This window comes from Copadichromis virginalis, linkage group LG7 (genome assembly GCF_057382275.1).
Source record: "Copadichromis virginalis isolate Kocher_CV1m ecotype Utaka linkage group LG7, C_Virginalis_male_GT1.1, whole genome shotgun sequence".
In the NCBI taxonomy this organism is placed as follows: domain Eukaryota; kingdom Metazoa; phylum Chordata; class Actinopteri; order Cichliformes; family Cichlidae; genus Copadichromis; species Copadichromis virginalis.
Genome location: NC_140624.1, coordinates 44,730,785 through 44,753,086, shown reverse-complemented (window position 1 = coordinate 44,753,086; position 22,302 = coordinate 44,730,785). Strand labels below are relative to the sequence as shown.

Here is a 22,302-nt window from a genome sequence, read left to right as displayed (position 1 = left end):
ATCAAATGAAATGCATTAAAATGAACTAAAAAACAGATGCGATGTAGGTCTGTACTACACAGCCAATTCACCACCCAGGGAATCTTTCTGTAATCTGGACTCACTTACCTTAAGACTGACGATCAGGATAAGCAGTAACAGGACACTGGTTATCAGCCTATTCCAGGGTTTTCCCTGCATGCTTACATGAAAGGAGTGTCCCTGGCAGCATCCAATGAATCACAGTTAAGGATAAGTGAACTGGCAGCAGTGTGGTTGATTTCACAAAAGATAATAGAACTGAGCACCGGGAAAATATGAAGCGGTTGAAAACATTATACAGACTGAAAGCAATACAGCTACTGCTGACAAAGCAGCATGTGTGAGAGGAAAAGCAGTGTGCACACTTCAACAACACTTTTAGTATAAAGTGTGTCCACTTTAAACATTTTCCTGTAAGACTGGAACAGAGCTGCTATATTAATGAAACTGAGCCTATTTGAAGACCGGAAAGAAAGCTGGAAAAAATGCAAACTGTGAGTTAACAGACTTATCGATATCATTCTGTCATTAAGTATTTCATTAAATTAATGTTTAATTAATGTTTGCATTATCTATAATTTGTCTGTTTGTCATATTGTGTAAAGTTAGGACCCAAACACGGGAGGCAAGCTGACTTACAAAAGGGGAGACACTTTCTTTAGGTTGATGATAAAACAAATAGTGAAACATCAACAGAAGGAAAAAAACAAAAACAAAATCTAAATGGATACAAGGAAAGAGGACAAGTACAGAGGATAGCAGACCTCTTAACAAAGGACACAGGGAAGACTGGACTGTTTTTGCACATATTAAAGGGCTGATTAGACAAAAGTTGGAATGAGACATCAGTGCAGACATTCAGGAAGTAAAACCCACCTCACGAAGCTAACTATAGGAATAAAACAGGGAATGTACTGAAAACAATGAAACACAAATTAGCTTACTCAAGGGAAAACACAGAAGGCGAGACAGACAAAGGAACAACTAGGAAAGCCTTTGGGAACTAAACACATTAGAAAGAAACTCACAATAGAAACTGAAGGTATATAAAAACCAGTAATTACTATATATGATAATCAACTCTAAACAGGACTCAAAATCTCAACAGTAATTAAAGACTTAACTCTTTAAAGCCTAAACGATGAAATAACAGCCAGAAAAAATGTCAAAATAAATCAAAAATGATACACTTAAGGGTTCAATGTGTTAGGATAACATTGGAAATGAAAAGAAAACTCAAAATAAGAATTCAAAAAAACTCCAAAGCAACTAAAAACCTGGAGATTGTGACTTTGTTTGTCTTGTTGTTGTTGTTGTGCTATAGTGGGAGCACTTCAAATGCAACACTGACTTGGAAGGTCTTCCACTTTGATGATGCTCAGGGTAAAATCTATATGAAATCATAACTTGTCACATTTAGACAAGGCTCAGTTTAGTGGCTCCATGGTATAAAGCTTTACACACCTGCCCCAACATGTGAAAGATCCTCAGTTCAATTCTGGGAGGAAATACAAACGACAGCCAAGCTAGTGTACGCCTAGTAGTGGTGTAAATCCCTGATAAATGGGAGGATTGTGTCAGGAAGCGGATCTGTGCCAAATCAAACACGTAGATCCACTTGCAGAATAAGGGAGTAGCTGAAAGTTCCTTTAGAAAAGACTCTACAGCAAGCTCACTGTTCCTGCTCTTGGCCAGCTTGTACATCACACCCATCCAGAGGGGACAAATCTGTTAGTCTAAAATAAAAAATGCCCTCAATTATATCTTGGAAATCATTACTTTATAATACAGATATTCTGTATCTGTATAGAGTTTTCTTTCCTTGTTGCTGTATTTGATGTTAATAAAGAAAATGAAAACACAAGATCTGAAGAAACTCTTAAAATACAGTTAAAATAGTTCACGTTGTTGCTGTTGCTGGCCCTGTTTCTGCTTAATAACTAAATTGGGCAACTAGCAAATTTCATTATAACTCAATAAATAGTGAACGCATTTATTCTTTTTCCAAATCATAGCATCTCTAAAAGGATGAGGTAAGGACATCTTAAAATACCCTACTATGGAAATACAGAACTAACAATGATAGCTTTATAGTTCATGTTTTCTTTGGTGATTCATAGCAGCGGTCTCCAACCTTTTTTGCACCACAGACCGGTTTATGTCCCACAATATTTTCACAGACTGGCCTTTAAGGTGTCATGGATAAATACAACAAAATAAAACCAGTACCGGTACCAGAAAAAGAAGATTCATTCATAACACGCTAGAAAAGACCCAGGGAAACCGAGTTAACGCTAAAAACGATTTAAAAAAATTAACGTTAACAACCGATTAAAACCCTGAAAACCATCAATTTCACACCCAAGCCCCAACTCTCACGGCCCAGTACCAAACGACTCACGGACCGGTACCGGCCCATGGCCCGGGGGTTGGGAACTGCTGATTCATAGAAGTGACCTCTTAAGTTTCAAAAGCAACACAACTGTAACCTGAATGGAAAGCCCAAATGTACCATTTGAATGCGTAGATATTAAGACCTGTGCCTTAAACCAGACCTCCATGCCTGCATCAAGGAAAAATGTCCTAGCTAGCTAATTTAAAATTGTTTGACAAGAAGTTTTGATTGATGGCTTAGACTCCAGGCTGTAATGTAGCTTTCAGTGTAGTCATTAAAGCCTGATGATGGGACTGATGGCTGCACTGTCGGCATCTCTGCGAGCTTAAGCCACCTCACTCTTGTCTGTATTTAATAGAAGAACAGGAATACATCAGCACTTAAGGTGCATTAAACAATGTAATGATGCATTATTTTTATGGAAGGTTCCCTCATGAGCTCATGCATCTTGCATGTTTTATATAATGGCTGAGTCCATCTCACAAAAAAGACAGGTTGCAAAAAATCCACATAAAAGAAATAACAAGTTCCTGCATTTTGTTAGCTGGGCAGTACATCTGCTCTACGTTACAGTTTACAGTGCTGACTAAAAGCCCAAGTTGAGCTCACAATGTAGTAAATTTCATTGTTAAATGACAGGAAACTACAATCACTGAGATTTTACAGGATTAAACGGTCATTTTACATCTGTACTCTACAATAACAGTTTCTTACTGTGAAAAACAGTAACAGTAACTATAACAGTGCTATAATGTATAAAATATACACTTTTTAGTATACTGCAGAGTATTTTAAAGTACTATTTTTTTGTCAATGTCCAGAAATTTGTATCTTCTCAAATGTCAGGGTGTCACAACCATGAGACTTTTATTATGAAATAAAAAATAATAACAGCAAGGATCACACAGACCCCAATTGGCAATCAGAATTAAAGTTTTAATGAGCTGTTGTGCTAAACATAGATATTATTTTTGATGATAATAATGTAAACAAAAAAAGATGCAAAACCTAGCTAATAGTTTAAGCAGGCAACCATATGCTTCAAAGCTAAATGCAACAGCGCAGGTTTGACTCTGACCTGAGGCCCTTTGATGGGCATGTTTACCCACTTTCCTAGTTACTCTTCACTGCAAAAAGCCAAAAAATTATGGAAAAAATACAGGTCATGCTGGTGACCAATATAGGAATCATCATGTGTGAACTCAATTTGGAATCACAGTTTGAACTCATAAAAGTTTGCCTTCATAGACCATCTTCTTGAGCTGCTACAATAATAGAAATGACTGCTGTTAATATTTTCTACATCAGCATTTGCAGTATATGGCTGTATTTACAAAAAGTGGTGTATTGCTGTACAAAATATATTGTATTTTTACAGCAATTTGTTTCAGTGTAGACACATATTATGAAGTAGGTCTAAATTTACTAAAATAAATGAATACAATGTATTTGATTATGCCATATATAATGTCCTAATCAAATAAACAGAAGCCTTTTTTTCAGAAAATGAGCTGATAGACACCTTTTTACAAAAAACCCATACATTTTCATAATGCACAACGACATCAGGTCTCAGTCTAAATTACATCCTCCAAATGTACATTTGAGGAGCTCGGCAGCTCTACTATTGATATTTCTTGTATTTTTGGCAGGGAACTATCCCCGTTCATTAGGTCCATTTAAACTCTCTAACTTACATAAACCCTCCCTGACCATCGAAATGCATATCTGGCATACATCCTCTGCCTGCTCACAGACCAATATTGTTCCTCTGCACAATTGATTTGCTTTCCACCCCTCTTTCCTACTTACATTGAGTCCATTATGTTGTGCAGACTCATCAGTTGTGAACTATCCCAATGATCTTTACAATAGAGCATAATCATAAAAAACTCAAAAAGTATATATAAATACTGTTACATACATTATTTATAAAATATATATATCTGTGTTGTCAGTTTAGCTTTGCAGGATAGCAATAGTTCATTTCAGCTTTTGTTTTGTTTTTTGCAATGTCATAAAAGACAGTTTTTACAATCACAGTGGTCTAACTGCTTTTGAGATCAGAGTGAATTCATCTGTATTATTGAGTGCGTGCATCGCTGAGCAGTCCTGTAGACACAGGCAGCACCACACAGGACACAATAGTTTTCTTTATGAGTGCTGTTAATATCCCAAACATCAGAAGATGTGAATCAATGCTTGGTATATCATTTTGCATCTTTATCATGACCGGGCATATTTAGACATTGCAGACTGCCAATCAGAAACTATTAGCAGAGGAATCCCTTCAGTAACAGTGATCCACCCACCCGCCCACAACCTCAAACACACAGCTCAAGACAGTGTAAGTGGAGGTGGAGCCCTGAGTTGATGGGACAGTTGGAAAGATCCAGCAGGATGCGAAACGCTGCTGAGCCGCAGCAGAACTGAATCATCTGCAACTGGGGATAACTTTGGATAATTTGGGGGAACTCAGATTCAGTGAATTTTTTATCTACCTGCAGGAGCAAAAATGGACTTTGAACCCGTTTCTTTAATGAAGAAGGCTCTGCAGTCACTTTTATTTCTTTCCCCCATTCACTGGCCATTTGCATATGAAAACTAACAACTAGCGGAGCTTGCACCATAGCAAGTGTTATATGTCAGTTGTTATTTTAAAGGGTTTTTTTTTAAAGGGCTTTTGCAGAAGCTATATCTAATGAATTGCAACGATGGCTTTGGAGGGCATGGAAATAATTGCTATCATTGTTGTTATTGGACTATGTATTGTTGTCCTCAAACAGTTTGGGATTTGCGACCCTTTGTCACTGGAAGGTAAGACAGAGAAAGAGAGAAATTAAACATTGATCTTTGTAGGATAGCCTTTAATATCTCACAGGGTTTTCTTTATATACGTAATAGAAATGGAAAAGTTAACAATAGTCATGCACATGCAGTAAGTTGAATTTTCCTGTACTGACAGTTAATTAATCCCCTTGTAACTCTTTTCATGACAAAACTTATTGTGTTTATTGGGACAAATTCATGGACTTTTGAACAAAACTCGAAGTCCATCCATGAAAAAAGAGTAACTTTGAAAGACACCATGAGGCCTCTTCATGAACAAATTCTTACAGTGTTGTTTTTACAGCGACCCTGAACCTACCTTTTAATTTTCTGTATCGGTAAAAATTTTGGTCTATCTAAATATTTTTTAACAGTCATATCAATTTCTCCTTCCCTGTTTCTCAACCTCTTCAACTTGCTATATCTGTGGCATTCTCATGAAGATGGTGAGTACCTACAATGGTATTCCTCTGCACATTATTACATGTGACTGTAATTGCATTCCAGCTGTTCTTGGAAATTCTTGGTTTTTGGTAATCGCAGTATGTACATTTTTTGGTCCTTAAGGCTGACGAAGCAAGCTTTTTTTCTCACAGTTGGCATTTAAGCTTGTCAAACACAGGTGTAACTGCATTAAATGCCAGTGGCTGTCTAAAAATGTGCAACTCCTTTTGCTTTTGCAACCCTAAAAATGTGCTTTAAATCACCCTTGTCTAATATCTTTTCATTTAAGCGTCAGGATGCCAACAGCGACCTTGAAAATGCCCCAAAAAAAAGCATGGCAGCATGTACTTTCTGCCTGGTTATTCTTCATAAACAAAATTATGAAGAAGAAAAAGCTTTTTCTATCAAGATTATTTCTGTTACGCCTTTAGCAAAAAATATTCCTTCATGCAATGTTCATAAAAATGTAGCACTGCACCAAATAGCTCAACTAGAACTGGAAGAGCTCGCTGTGTTACTTTAGCATAATACTTCAATGCTACAAGTTTCTCTCTTTCTCTCAAAACAACTCCCACGTCTTTCTTTCTGTTTCATCTTCTTATTTTTTTACTTGTACGATGTTGAACATTCTTCTTACGCCGTTGCTTCCACCCATTTATTTGTCGTCCCTCTCCCTCTTAAACCTCTCCATGTTTGTGCTGTTTCTGTGAAGATGGTGAGCATTTTGAGTTATAGGATGTAAATGTAAATGTTTTGCCTCTATGATTTCCTTTTTCTGTCTTTCTAGTCTTACTGCTGTTTCTTCCCCCTTTCCTTCCACCCTCTCGTTTCCCCTTTTTGTCTCTTTTCGTGTGACAGACAGCAGTGACAGTGACCTTGAACTCTCCATGGTGCGTCACCAACCTGAGGGTCTCGAACAGCTCCAAGCCCAGACGCAGTTCACCAGGAAGGAGCTGCAGTCGCTTTACAGAGGCTTTAAGAATGTAAGAAAACACTCAGCATACTTAGAAGCAATTCATTAGTTTTACTCTTTATTATTTGGCAGTATTTTAGCACAAAGGAGCATCTTTCCCTAACCACGTGTTTTGCTATTATCCTTTAAGTATTTGTGACATTGCGAGTTGCAGTTTGATTGATTAATTATAGAGTAATTACTTAATTATAAAATATAAGCACACTTCATTACACATAAACTCAATGTACTTTGTATAAAAAGAAGCATCAATGACACCATTTAACTTAATTTCCTGTGGAGCACTCTCTAACCATTCCTTCTATTAAAATGAATATAAATGCTACAAAAAATATTCAATACAATGAAAAGTACAAGAAAAGTTCATGTAAACATATATAGACAACCAGGTTTTTATGTCTAAACTGTGTGTAATTATTAATCATCAAATGTCAACAACATGGACTTCCAGAAAGTTTTGAATCCTGGCTTCAAGGATTGGACCACAAGCGCACTCGAAACTGGCACAAAAATGACCGTTACAATATAAACCGGCATCTTTTAAACAGAGATATGACAATCACTAATAAACCAAATAAAACCATAAAACTTCACAGACTGACTGAATACTGAATCTATTTTTAACACGTTATGGGACTACTGCGTCATTTTAAGAAGTTGTGATTTAAGAAGTTCTCCTGTGTTGCTCAGGCCACTTTTCAGGTAGCCTACTGTAAACATATGATTGGAATTATAGTGTTTTATGTGCGCATTTGGTACTTTAAAAATCCCAGGCTTACAGGAAATTACTTTTATATTCTATCTAGGGCTGCCACAAACGATTATTTTGATAGTCGACTAGTCACCGATTATTTTTGCGATTAGTCGACTAATCAGATCATCATCCATTGGACGTAAAACTACAGCTTATTGCACCAGCAGCATCTGCTCTTATATAACTATCATTAGCTTACAGCTTTAAGTGTTTAAGGTCTGTGCTAACTAAAAATAAAGACAAGATGATAGTTTATTAAATTTTAATGAAATTTGCAGATTGTTTCGGTGAAGTTTAATAAACTCCTTGCTATCTAAAATATAACAGGACACTGGAGTATATTCTGGAGCATCTCACACTTCTGATAATCAGCTGTCTGCTTGACGTTTATTCAGCTGTGTAAAAACTATAACTTTAATCTCAGACAAACTGATTTACTCAGGAACAAATAAAATACTAAAAAAAAAAAGCCAAACAATAACATTTTAAGTTATCTAAGTGACTCATATATATTTAACCTGAGTAGCGAAAGACGGCGGTGGGTTTGAAAACGATTTGCGGGGAGTCCGGTGTTCTCACGGCGCTAGTGACCTTGCCCCCGGCTCGCTAACGAGCTAGTGGGTAACAGACGTCTCCGAAAATGTCGGAGCGCTTTTGAAAATATGTGGTGTCCTGATAAACTGAGCCGATATTTGAGGTTTACACAGCTACATTCTCGCCTGAAAATATGTTAAACGTTTATTTTGTGACCCAGAAAGAATAATAAGAGTAACATTAAAACTAACTAGCTGCCGCCATTGTTGACAACTGCGCTGGGCCGCGCTATGAATTCTGGGACACAGCTGCTTCTTCTTCTTCTTCTTCTTCGGGGTTTAGCGGTAGCTGACATCCTTGTACATGCAATGCTGCCATCTTCTGTTTCAGTCCGTTATTACACTCTTAAATCCTGCCACTTATTCCTGCGTCTTTTGTGATCTTACAAAGCTTCAAACGACGCGTCGACTATTAAATCAGTCGTCGACGATTTTGATAGTCGACGTAATCGTGACTAGTCGACAAATCGTGGCAGCCCTAATTCTATCTATTTGTTGCATCTTATTGGGTTGTCTAAGCAGAGAAGCTCAGACCTCCCTCGCCCAGGCTCTTCACGGGGGAAACCCAGCCCAGTAACAATCTCTCCAGTGATTCCTGGGTGTGCGTAGGGTTTCCTCTCTGCAGGACAGCTATAAAGCAACTCACCTATGAGGAATGCAGGAAGCATCCTAGTCAGATACTACCATTTTTCCCCTTTTTTCAAACAAAAAAAATGTGTAATCATGTAAAATAGTTTCTCTCCAAATGTACAATTGAACAAGAAGATTATTGAAAATGAGTGTGTGTGTGTGTGTGTGTGTGTAAACAATAAGTGTGCATGCAAGTGCCTAAGGGCAGAAATCTTTATTTTGATGGCAAATTTCTTTCTTTTTATGAGCCGCTGCATGTATTGCTCAAATCGTATTGGTCAACCACGGCATGCACGCATAAACTTGGGAGTGACTTAACACATATTTTTACCCACTGCAGGACGGGGTAATAGATATCGACAGTAAGTGGTTGTAATAGGAAGCAAAGCTCCATTAAAGAGGGGAAGGAGAAGACCACAAGCTGATGTAAACAAAGAAGCTTTAAACTTAGAAAAAAAAGAAGCCTGAAAATGTTTTAAGAGTCTTCAGAGGCATTAATGATACATAAAGAGTTGCGCAGAGAAATGTCCAGCATAAACAAATCTTTAATGATGATATCAAGAAGATGATTTTAACTAACCAAGCAGATTTGTTTTCACAGCAGACGTTCTGACTTGTCATAGCAGGATAAGTACAGTAGTATTAAGTACAAGAGTATTAGCTGATACCCGGTGCTGTATTCCACTTTGCTTTGGAATTCCAGGTAACACTAAACGAGCAGAGCAATCACCAAAGTTAATCGTTCGATCTGAGTTTTTTTGTTGTTTTTGCAGCTTTATTACATTTCGCACTAAAACCGGTTTCCACACTTTTTTTGCCAAATGAAATCAAAGTTTTTGCTTCATTCCTGTGTAGTTTATTGCACTCTCTTTTCCCAGCACAAGCAAGGTATTCTCCACACATGTATCAGTGTTACTACAATTGTTGCGTTGTTTTATGACAAATCAATTCTTTGAGTAAACGATGATCTTATAAGGTCTCAAATAAGATTTCCTTAAGTTTTTTCCTTAAGACAATGCAACAGGGGACACAAAGCCGATGAGGAATGACATCATCATCTTAGAGAAGCAAGGGCCATGTTGTCTGTGAAGGTTTTTCTGTTATCCAGGTCATCATAGTCTAAGGAGCTTGGAAAAAAAGCGTCTGGACTTCTTTAAGTTGCTTAAAGACGTTTCACCAAGAAACTTCTTCAGTTCTAGAAGTGAAGAAGTTTCTTCAGTTCTTTCCAAGCTCCTTAGACCAAGGACCGTTGTTTTGAAGGAAGGAAGGTTCAGGGCTGAAGCAATCAGCATCATGGGCTCATCCGGTTAGAATAAGAAAAAGCAGCCATCTAATTCAGAATTATTCTCAGGGTTCTCCTGTTATTCTCAAATAAATAAGGCAAAGAAGGAAGGAAACAAAGACACACATGGACTGCCACAGCTGAAAGAAAACAGGGAAACAGATTTAAGTTACTCATTCCCTTAAACAATACATAAAAATAAAACCCAAATAGAACCTCACCTCAGCTGCCGCCCCGTGTGGAAGTGAAGAAAGAGTGAGCCAAAAGTGAATGCAGTCCTTATATAATGTGTGACATATAATGTGTGACAGGTGATTGCAATCGAGGACAAGCACCACACCCAATCAAAGGTGAGAGAACTAAACAAGGTGCATCTGGTGAAGTGAGTGGGTGTGCTGGGATGTGCCAAAGGGTGGGTCTCTACAACAACCGTGTTGCTGCCCATCAATCTGTGAAGGCTTGTATCACTAATTACAGTCAATTTGAAGTCGATTATTCAGCTGTAAGAACTATTTTCTATAAGTGGGAAGTATTCAAGACAAGTCCCAATCTTTCCAGGATTGGATGTCCCAGCAATTTCCTGATTCACTTTTAGTGTCTCACCTTTAATGTTGTTAATATTCTGTACTTCTTAACTGGTATACACTAAGTCCATATGTGTTAATGACTCCTAACTGTTCATTAGCAGAGTTAAACACTCTTTTCTTTCACTGACTTGTTTTTCTATTGTTTACCTTTCAATAGGAGTGTCCCAGTGGGCTAGTGGATGAAGAAACATTCAAGAGCATTTACTCACAGTTCTTCCCTCAAGGAGGTACATTATGCAACTTGATAATAAAAATTATAATAAGCATGATACTTGATACTGGATATTTTAAAGGTGCAGTTTATATTTGCTAGATGCTGTTTCTTTGTAAAGTTGCCATAGCAACATTAAGTAATTAAGTAAATTTTTCTCACTCCCTCTAGATTCATTTTTTTTAAAAAGACCACAGTTGATTACAGTTAATATTCCGTGCTAAACATGCATTGCAATTAACAATGGTCATTTCTTGCTATTCATTATTTTCTCTCAGATGCAACTACATATGCACATTTCTTGTTTAATGCTTTTGACATGGACAGAAATGGCTCCATCCGGTTTGAGGTGAGTACAGCAGGGGCTGCAATTTTAAAGGTTTTCATTTATAAAAAGCTTAAAAGAAATTAAACAATGGATTGCATTTACAGGACTTTGTTCTAGGTCTGTCTGTGTTACTTCGAGGCTCAGTTACGGAGAAACTTCGCTGGGCATTTAATCTATATGACATCAACAAGGATGGCTACATTACAAAAGAGGTACAATGATAAAAAATAAATAAATAAAATCCAAATCTGTTGCACTTTTATGATGTCTGTCTTTTTTCCTGCAGGAAATGATGGCTATCATGACCTCCATTTATGACATGATGGGCAGGTATACTTTACCCAGCGTACGAGACGATTCCCCAGGTGAACATGTGGAGAAGTTCTTCCAGGTACTTAATCCAGAAACCCCCACACTCCCACTGCCACTGCTCACAGGAGGATGGGGGATCCATGCTCTCATGTTGTTTACTTCAGTCAATTTTCACCCTAGAGAAGAAATCAGGCCTCATCAGCCCATTCAGAGATGCTGTTCTGCATACCTTGGTTGTAATAAGTAGTTATTTCAGTTGCTGTTTCCTTGTATCTAACCACTCTCTTCTGACCTCTGAAAGCAACAAGTCCTTTTTTTCCCAGAGAACTGCTGCTCACTGGATAGTTTCACTTTTTTCAACCATTATCTGTAAACCCTAAAAATCAGTGTGTGGGCAAAATCCCAGTTTGATCAGCCGTTTTTAAAATTTGGCACCGACAAAGTTGCCATGCTCAAAGTCACTTAATTATATTGAGTTTGTGACATTTAACTGGCTGATCAGATCCTTGTGTTAGTGTGCAGTTTAACAGAGGACCTAATAAAGTATGCGGTGAATGTACATTAGTACATCCAGATATTGTATTGAAGCACTGAGTGCTCAAGTAGAGTAGAAAAGTACTATAAGAACCAGTCCATTTACCAATTACTACCCAGTGCCACATTTTATTTGTTACTGTGACAGGCTACAGGGGTGTACACTTTTTTTCAGTTACTCATTCATGAAAGAAATGAATGATAAATAAACTGAAAGAAAGAAAGAACCTGTTATTTTACCTCATGTTATCCACTTTGTTTCTTTAATATGGATCAGAAAATGGACCGTAACAGAGATGGAGTGGTGACAATAGATGAATTCATAGAAACCTGCCAAAAGGTAAATCCTTATGTAAATCTAAAGATTTTGCCACATGATGATTGGCCAAATTTATACACTATATTACTTGTATAACTATTGTTTCCATAACAGGATGAAAATATAATGGCTTCTATGCAGCTGTTTGAGAACGTCATCTAGTTTCTGCAGAGAAAGGTGGACCAATAATGCTGTATAGAGCTTCCCACTACAAACGTCTGTCCCTGAACAATTTCATTTATCCTAAAAAGGAAAAACTGGGTGTTTTGACACTTTCTACTGCTAACTGATGGACACTATTGAGTTTCCAGTCAAGCTGTTTCATGCAGAGAAATGTACAGGATTCACCAAAATCACCTGAGAAAACAATGTTTCTTTGCATGATATTTCAACTTTCATTTCTGCACATGAAACAACGTGCTGTGATTACCAGATGAGCATGAGTGTTCGCCTGACATTAGAGAGCATGTACTGCAAACCACCTCAAACACAAATGATTCATTTTATTGTATTTTTTTGCCACAAACGTGCAAATGAGAATTCTCTGTTACTATATTCAACTGTGCAGAAATGAAACCCAGACATTGTTGTGCTTACCAGAATCCAGTTGAAATAAATATTTGCTCTCACATACTGATACTCCTGCTGAATCCCTTCTTTTTATAAAAAAAAAAATGCAACAGGCAAAAGAAATTCCACATGTGCATTTTATCAGTTTCCATATGTTTAACAGTCCTTATAGAAAATAGAGTAAGTGATTGTATCAAATTTGTTGCACTGAATCTGGCATTTTGTAATAGTAAAGCTCTTAAAATGCTATAAAACAAGTCATTCACAGTCTTAAGTCACTGTATAAGGTCAGACAAACAATACTGCAGTTGTGCAAGATGAAGCCTCGGGGGGCTTCTTTAAATTCCTGATCCAAACCAGTGCTTCATGGTCATGGTCCCAAGAGGGATTATTCCTGATCTTTTAGCCTTTGGCAGACAGTCATCTCTCATGCTCTACATCCTCAGAGTTCTCTTTATCCTCTCCATTACTGGTTTGTTCTTTGTTCCATGCAAAAATAGTTTTATTCTCTAAGTCTGACAATGAAATTTCATTTTCGAGTTCTGACATTAAATTATAATCTTAAAAAAATAATACTAAAAAAGAAAAATGCATACACAATCAGTCACTGGCTCGACTGCCCCCTTATTCTGCAGGCCATGCTTCCATCCAAAGGGCCGGTGTTCTGAGAAACCATCCTACTCTGACAAAACGTCCTACCCGTATTATAATTTGACGGTGACTTGCGACTAAACCTAACCATAACCATAACCTTAAGAAATATTCCGGATGGGTGAGAGAAAAAGAAGTTAATTTAGCATTGGTGTTGTGCGCATGTGCCATGTCTGTGCACAAACATTGGCTGAACATTAGAATCGCCATGAAAGACGATTGGAGTTACTGAAAAAAGTATTTTGCACAGTTCTTATATTACTTAATGAATTCTGACTTTTTAAATTTTACTTTTTTGGGGCAGAAGTCTGAATTTAATTTAGATTTCTTATTCCACATACAAACATTCAGATTTTATTCTCAAAATTCTCATTTCCAAATTCTGACTTTTCAACTCAGAAGGTATGACTTCTTAAATTGAAATCTGACTCTTTTCTTACTTTTTGTTTTTGTTGGTGTTTTTTTTATTTGTTTGTTTGTTTTTTTCTGATTTTAATTACAATATTCATTACAAACTTTTTCCTAGAATTTGACTACAATTTTATTTCTGAACATTTTTTTTCTCAGGATTCTGAAAAATGTTATAAGCCCAGAACATTTTTTAGTGGTTAGACACTTTATGTAGACATAAACATAAATAAATACTAAATGAAATGTTAGTTGAGACAGTAATGTTTTGATTTGTTTGCACTCATGTCCATTTGCTGAGTAATGAGAGAAACTCACACTGCATGTGTGAAAATCCACTGTCAGCAAAAACATTGAACCTGTTCTGTATTATTGATGTAGAACCAATAGCAAAGCAGGATTTTTTTTTTTTTTTTTTTTTTTTTGTGGGTGGGTGGGCATGTGTGTTGGGGTGGGGGGGGAGGGGTCTTGGTGCTGACTGTGTTGGTTGGGTTGATAGTCTGTAAATGAAGATGAAAACCACCTCGCAGCCCTGCTGTGTTGTGGTTTGATAAACAACCGCTCCAGGATCACAGCCTCTTTAAGTAACTCCTAAGAAAGGTAAATAAATTCCATTTTGTTTCCTTAAAAAATTTATTTTTTATAGATAATGTACACATTTAATCAGTTTTATTTAACAACTTTCTAACTTTTTTTTTAAAAGGCCCCTTACCAAATATTTTGCAATAATGTACATGTGGTTACTGTTCCAAATACATCACTGATATGTTTTTTAACAATTGATATGATATGCACTGTTTATGAGAGATAAAAGAAGCAAATGCCTAGTGAATGGAAGAACAAATGTGCCACATAATGCCCAGCTAATCCTCGTGTTTACAGAGCATATCGGTCATTCTAGATGTCTGTTGTGTCAGGGTTAGGGAGCATGTAGCTTTTGTTACTGAGCCGCAGGAAATCAAAAGCTTTATCGCCAGCTGAACTGACTGCTGACAGACTTTCAAAAAACTCCTCTGCACGTGTCCTAAATGACAATTAATGAAGCGCAGTATCATTTTAATAAAATTTTTTTCTTTCTAAAGTTCAACTCAACCTAATCTGTTTTTGCAGCTCTGCTCTGATGGCGGGCCAGCAAAAGCTTCCCTCACTGTGGGTTTGGATGCTGCTTATTGCAGCTTTGTGCCCAGGTGCACAGTATGCATACAGCAAGCGAGCAGGCAGCTTCAGAGGTCGCGGTACTGGTAACAAAGCGCCTCCCTCTCAGAATCGAGGCCTCTCCAAGCAGGGTGTAAAGTGGGCAGGTGCAGCAGCAGCGGGGATGCTGGGAGGCACAGGCACCGGGTACGGGCTGGGGTTCCTTGGAAAGCCAAAGCATGGGTCCGGAAATAACTATGGCCACAAAGCAGTCGCCTCTGAGCAAGATCGACAGCTTTACTACCAGCAAGACCAAAGATGCTGCAACCAGTCTCTCTGGAGAGCCTTCGTTAAAGGCGCTGCCCCTGCTCCTGCGACTCACCTCTTTCTCAGGCTGGGACATGTGGTGCCTTTTCTTACAGCAGCTTGGATAAGAGACGTGTGATCCACCATCTAATTAATGAAAAAGCTGTCATTTATCAAAGTAAATTAAAGCTTTTTTGAACAAATGATCTCTACTGTGTCATTTTATTGGAATTAAATGTCATCATGTCATCCTCATGGAGGATTTTTCTGAGAGTTTGGTTAAAAAAATACACAAGTTGTGCACTTGTGCATTTTTCTAATAACCCCTCTCTTGATATCCCTTGAAGAGATACAGCAACATTTTAGACGTGAAGATGTCACAGGCCACAGAAAAGATTTCATGATTTATTTTATTTAACACATGAACATCCAAGACAAACTATATTACACCGTGTTAGTCATAACATCTGAGGAGTATCACGAAATGTTTGCAATTCTGAGTCAAAAACAAGCGATGTCTCTAATGGTAACATGACCTCAATTACAAAGTTACAGAATATCCACAACTGAGGAGAAATAAGTGCACTTTACAGATATTCCACATCCTTGATTTAGGTGGAATTTCCCATCAAATTAAGTCGTTTTGCCAGAATCAACCAAAAAAGCAAAACAGGAACAGTCGAATATAAAAGCTTATTAACAGGAGAGAATAAAAGAAATTTGAAAGCCTGGTCACAAAGAACAACATCAGTATGGGAAGGAGAATTCCATCACTTTGAGATTTTCACACCTAACTTACACAGCATTTTTCCAGAATCCTTTACAAAACTCAGGCATGGAGAAAAAATAAAACAGGATCATAAAAAGTACGGTAAAAAGAAAAGTGAAATGATCACATGAAACACCCACAAAAATAAAAATAATAACAACACCTACTCTTGAAGAAAAAAAAGGAGAACAGATTTTAGTAGTCATAATCGCAGAGACTGTACCATGACAACCGGCGCAAGAAAATAAACAGTAGTATTTACATATCTGAGAAAAACTGTCCTATGAGACTGTTTCCCCACGCTACAATAACATGTAGGAGATTAGAGGAAGACGCACGGAAACGATGACCAACTTCAGGGCAGACGACTGGAAAATAAGTGGCTATGGAAAGTTAAAATGTGCCTGGGGATATGGATGTAAAACCAAGGCTTTTATGGGAATAAATGTTCTAATGACTCACACACATAATGGCAGAGTTCAACGGGATAAAGGAATGCAGTTTGAGTGCTACCACACCCATTTTAACTAAGGACAGTTTACATACTACAAGGAAATACAGATAAAAGACCACATCCGTTCAACAGACTGCACAGATTAAAGCAACAAGTGCTATTTGTGCAACTTCACTGCTCATTTATGAACCCATCATGATTACTGTCTACTCTCTGTGAAAAGCTATTACATGCAATAACATAAGTAGCAATTATTAAATATGAACCAGGGCGATTCTTTCTACTTTTATTTTTATTTCTGTCTCTGCTGTTCAGCAAACCTCGATGGCTTAAAGTTCATGTGGGAAGTTTGGCTGAATTATTTACAAGGAATCCTTTATCACCATCAAGCAATCTGTAAAAACTATTAGTGACCAGGGTTTGCTTCAGTCTGTGCATGTGCTCTGTGGAGTGAGACTGAGTGGAATCCAAAACACACACATAAAACTTAAATCCTCCAAAGAGATTTCTCCTAACATTACCCCGGATAATAAACAGGGGTTAAAGTGAGCTGGATTTATTATTACTGATCAGTATTATCGCTGAATGCCTTTATTTTTCATGTGCCACAATCCTGCTGCCAGTTATTACATTCAAATATTTGCCCGGTAATAAGCCAAAAAAAAATGACATCCCACAGCCCACTTATAACCTGAAGTGAACTTTTTCCTTCTCATCCCTGTGATGTGTTCATGGTGTAAAGGTAAATAATCCTGGTTACTGTACTTCAGCATCTAGAACATAACAGAGGAAGAGTGAGCATCAAGGCAGCAAAGTTTTTTTCTAAGTGGCGGTAATTTCAAATGCAACTTCTCGAGGACATTAAAATATCACCAAATACACAAACTGTGTCTGTGCAGTCTGTCAATCAACAGAAAACATCTGACAAATGTGTCTGCCAGCCGAAGGGAGAGGGGAAAAGAAGCACTGACGTGCAACACTATCAGAGATGTAGAAAAAGATGTATGAAAGACAGGAAACCAAAGAAGAAGATTATTTTCAAGGGTAAGGATGGCAACACGCAAGGTTTGATAAGCTGAAAATGTAAAACTTCCAATATCCTCGTTCGTTTTAGAGCTCTTAAATGGATCTACACGTGATGTGTTGCCAAATTATCCCAAAATAAATGGAAGCATATTAATTTTGCATTCTTCAAAGGTTGCATGAAAATACCAGGCAAGTTAGTGCAGGCTGCACTGGTTATGTTTGCAGTACTGTGGTGAAGTTCACAGTGATTCACTCTGCTGGAGGGGTATGGAGCAGGCTGTTCATGGTCAATGTTAGATTAGATCAAGAGTAGCAAATATTATTACATTCATTAAGCTAATTCTATCTTTTATACAATGCATCAGCCATGCAGCTTTGGATAGACCTGCTTATAACTTGTTGAATTCAGCGTGGTTAAATCCACAAAAAAGCAGTGAATACTGAATACAGGAGAAGCAGCACAGCTCAGCTGATCACAGCCTGTATGCACAAATCTGGCCTGCAAGTCATCATGTGACTTATTTCTACGTAATTCTTGTCCCCATGCTGCACCAATACAAACAAATCTCTGAGTTACCCCACTTGCCAAATCCCACTTGTACCCCATAAGCCATAATGTGGACTATGAGCTTTCATTATTTTTTCATTCTTATCCAAACTATGAAAGAAACTGCCCTGATAGTCTTCCTAAGAAAAAACTGCTAAAGTAATTGTCCTGTCCTGTTTTCTTTCTTTAATCATGAATCTCTGCATTCAGTGTCCAACAATCTGGAGATAAAAAGTGCAAAATATGGATCCAAAATAAATTAATATAAAGTATAGTGAACATCTAAGACAGATCTAACTGTAACACTTGAAACTGAGTGCCACACTTGAAATAGACATTTTTAGTCAGTATGTACATGTCAATATTTTTATATAATAGATATTAAAAGACTGTACTCTCTGGAAGTATGCAGCTGTGGTTTGCAATGTGGAGCTACTATAATATAAGCAGGAAATGAATGTGTGCATATGATGGAGGCAGTAGAAAGCCATTTGAAGTGAAGTGGAAGGTGTTTTCTCACTGGAGCAGGAGCATGCTGGACAATAGCATCACGGAGGAAGTGAGAAGATGAATGAGCCCTTGGCTCAGAGGGCTAGAGCGACTTAGCTGATATTGTTGTTCAGTTTTACGTTCCTTCAGAAATTGCTCAGAGTACTTCATGTACTTCTCTACACACTGCCGCGACTTCACTTGCTCAATCAGGGCTGGGTATCCAATCTCCTCAATGCTGACGGTGTCGTCATCTGCGTCCTCAGCTGCACTCTTGGATGTGGAAGAGCCTTGATCCTTAAACATATCAGTCGAATTCATGCAGCGACTCATGAAGCTTTCGTAGGTCTCAGCACGTGGAGGAGGGCTGTAGACGTAATCACGGCCATAGTCTTTTTGATCTGTTGACTGGGTGCCATAACGACGCTGCATGTAATTATTGTAGTAGTACTCTTCTTCAGGGTTACGGAAAGTGAAATGTGGTCGGGGGAAGCGTCCTAATCCATATCCAACTGCCATTCCAGCCAAAGCACCGACGCCTGCAGCCACCATGGCTTTTTTGGCAAAACTTGGTGACTTGGGCGCATACCCCATGTTCTGCACAGAACGAGAAAAAGGTGACCCTGCCATCCCATAGCCATAGCCTCCTCCACCAAAGCGGGGACTCAGAATCTTATTATTTGGGTTCCAGTTGGAGTAGCCACCAACTGCTCCACCAGGGTAACCTCCTGGATAACCTCCTGGATTTGAACCAGGCACATTCCAACCTGGTCGTGTGTTTCCAGTTTGGACGGGGTAACCACCTGGATACTGGTAAGGATACCTTCCTGGGTTTTGTGGATAACCACCCGCTGCTGGGAAACCCCCACCTGGATGCTGATTAGGATAATTCTGGTTTGGATAACCTCCAGCAGGGTACTGATTAGGATAACCTCCGGGGTTGCTACCAGCTCTGCCTGGATATTGGTTGGGGTAGCCTCCGGCAGCTGGATTTTGATTTGGATAATTTCCTCGAGCTGGGTTTTGATTAGGATACCCTCCTGCTGGGTATCCACCTGCAGGGTTCTGGTTCGGATAACCTGCAGGATTGCCTCTGCCAGGGTACTGATTTGGGTTGCTACCGGCACCTGGATAACTTGGCTGGTTCTGTTTGGGATAAGGGTAACTTCCACCAGGAGGATAAGGATTGGTGTTTCGATTAGGACTCTGTGGCTGACGTGGGTAGTTTCCTGGTTGAGAGTTGGATGTCTTTGAATTGGTCCAACCCTTGTTGCTGCTGGATGAAGATTTTCCCCTGCTGCTGCTGCTGCCACCTCTTTTAGCACATGCCAGCTCAGTGGTCAAAAGCGACATGATAAGAAGAGACACAAGAACCATCTCACACAACCTCCCCATCATGGCCCTAAAAGGAAAAATCATGGTTGTAAACACCCGTATATATATACATATATATATATATATAATAAACAAACATCTCTTCATTTTAAGTGTGTTGTATAGGCATAAGATTAAAAAGAGTCAGCTGCACTTTTTTTCGATAACGATCAATAAGAAACAATGTATCATTCTGGCTACATCTATTTATATATTTATATAGCTAGAACACCCTCATTGAATCCTTGTCCTATTTAAAATTTAGAAATGGTGTCAATCGCATTATTATCTTATCATTTGATGATAACAATAATAATGATAATGATAATAATAATTAATGAACAAATTTAGGGTTCATAAACGTGAGGCTGTTATCACTGCATCATCCTTCCCCTTCCATTAGAAAAACATAACGGAGCCATATTATAACGGATGTGTGTGTCGTCTTTTTATCTCGCCGAACCAATCAGCAAAGCGTTTTATAATAGCATCACAATTAAATGAAATGTGATGAAGGCTAATATCTTACCAGGAATTGGTGTTTTGTGTGTAAGCGTCGATAATTCGAGTGCGTTTGTTGTTCTCTCTCCGTCTTCTCTCCGCTCCCTAAAGGGACCAGGGTGGTTTCTTCCAAATGCGGTGCGCTCGTTTTTATCATACGAAGCACCGGATTAAATGTTCCAACGATGCGAAACAACAGCATGTATACTAAAACTATTTTTAACTGCAAAACTGGTATTCTTACTTAGAATACCAGTTTTTAGTGTAAAACTAATGGCGACCATATCAGAAAGTGTCCTATAAGGGAGGCTAAACAGTATTAATTATATATCCGCACCGTCCGTTACGACTATCAGCTACGTCCCGTTATTCACGACAAGCGCACATATGTACCCTACATAGAATGTATTTCCGGTCAGGCCTCTTTACCAACAGCCCGATAACAGTTTCAGTGGCGAGCCTAGGGTTTTTTGGTGAAACCGAACAAAAATGACAAGACCTCCTCCAACCACAGTTCAATGCAATTAAATAATAAAATAAATAAATGATACTATCAATTTAAGTGGATTTTTTAGGCGTATTTATCTGAAATGACAAAGAAGGAACACTGCAAATGCAAAAATATTTACAGCTTCAGTGAACCATTAATCCCTTTTAAATTTTAAAAGGGATGCATTTGCTTTGGGAGTTTTGATGATAGAGGTTGACATGATGAGTAACAGCTGAAATAGATAACTTTGAGGGCATGATATCCCATACTTATGTGTTGTACTGAGTGGATCGACTGAAAGGGAACAGTAATTAAATAAAAGCTCAAGGGAAGATGGCAGAAAGAAGCAGTGGTAAGAAGAAAGAACTGGCAGGTGGGTCTATAAAATTCAAAGAAAATTGACATAATGAGGAAAACGGGACAAAAGGATTAAATTAGCATATCCAAATTATGCTTTGGTCATACAGGATTAAACAGTACCATTATTTAAATTGGGATAACATACTACAGGGAATTTCGGCTGTTTTCAAGAAGAGACATAGAACAAATTTGAAAACTCATCAGCAACCCAAGTCCCTTTAGCTTGAGCCAACTTCAGCTTATACACACATATAAATATACATTTGTTTTGCGACATCATATAGCATAGAATAGAATAGAATTCAACTTTATTGTCATTGCACATGCACAGGTACAGGGCAACGAAATGCAGTTTGCATCCATCCAGAAGTGCTTTAGTGATATAGATATATTACAATATATATTAGCAATAATATAGATATGTGAGTATATTACAGAAATGGGTCTATTATGGCATGTTATAACGTACACGGTATGAAGTATGTTGTGAATATTCTATAACTATAAGTATGTACAGGCTGTAGTGAGTACAAGCTATGTACAGGATATGAACAGGATATAAATTTGAAAAACTATACAGAATATGAAATAAATAACTTTACAGAAATCTGAGATATACAGCTATACAGAAATGGGAACTATGCAAGTTGTATATATATATATATATACACTCACCCAGCACGCCCCTGCGGGCGGTTTATCCTTCAAGCTCGGGTCCTCTACCAGAGGCCTGGGAGCTTGAGGGTCCTGTGCAGTATCTTAGCTGTTCCGAGGACTGCGCTCTTCTGGACAGAGATCTCCGATGTTATTCCCGGGATCTGCTGGAGCCACTCGCCTAGCTTGGGAGTCACCGCACCTAGTGCCCCGATTACCACGGGGACCACCGTTACCTTCACCCTCCACATCCTCTCGAGCTCTTCTCTGAGCCCTTGGTATTTCTCCAGCTTCTCGTGTTCCTTCTTCCTGATATTGCTGTCATTCGGAATGGTTAGCCACCACCATTTTCTCCGT

General features: G+C 38.3%; 3 protein-coding genes and 1 long non-coding RNA gene across 7 annotated transcripts in view; 2 read left to right on the top strand and 2 right to left on the bottom strand.

The window, feature by feature from the left end:
* The window catches only part of LOC146705794 (calsenilin-like), a 21,009-nt gene extending 7,014 nt beyond the window's left edge, over positions 1–13,995 (top strand). For all 4 annotated transcript variants that reach the window (XM_085463609.1, XM_085463610.1, XM_085463608.1 and 1 more), the window contains 7 exons: positions 6,548–6,672; positions 10,666–10,735; positions 10,998–11,068; positions 11,152–11,259; positions 11,334–11,438; positions 12,171–12,233; positions 12,327–13,995. In XM_085463609.1, the coding sequence (XP_085319735.1) occupies positions 6,548–6,672; positions 10,666–10,735; positions 10,998–11,068; positions 11,152–11,259; positions 11,334–11,438; positions 12,171–12,233; positions 12,327–12,374 (590 nt within the window). In that variant the 3' untranslated portion in view covers positions 12,375–13,995. The remainder of the gene's footprint in view (positions 1–6,547; positions 6,673–10,665; positions 10,736–10,997; positions 11,069–11,151; positions 11,260–11,333; positions 11,439–12,170; positions 12,234–12,326) is intronic.
* Positions 9,065–22,302, bottom strand: LOC146705791 (uncharacterized). The gene is made up of 2 exons (XR_014921415.1): positions 21,967–22,302; positions 9,065–11,535 (listed from the first exon to the last, which is right to left on the bottom strand). It is a non-coding gene; the product is annotated as an uncharacterized LOC146705791 (long non-coding RNA).
* Positions 14,310–15,663, top strand: sprn2 (shadow of prion protein 2). The gene has a single exon (XM_085463612.1). It carries the CDS (start codon positions 14,962–14,964, stop codon positions 15,418–15,420), a length of 459 nt encoding a protein of 152 aa, XP_085319738.1. The 5' UTR covers positions 14,310–14,961; the 3' UTR covers positions 15,421–15,663.
* LOC146705792 (uncharacterized) lies at positions 15,674–20,598 on the bottom strand. The gene is made up of 2 exons (XM_085463607.1): positions 20,470–20,598; positions 15,674–19,968 (listed from the first exon to the last, which is right to left on the bottom strand). Exon 2 carries the CDS (start codon positions 19,962–19,964, stop codon positions 18,594–18,596), a length of 1,371 nt encoding a protein of 456 aa, XP_085319733.1. The 5' UTR covers positions 19,965–19,968; positions 20,470–20,598; the 3' UTR covers positions 15,674–18,593.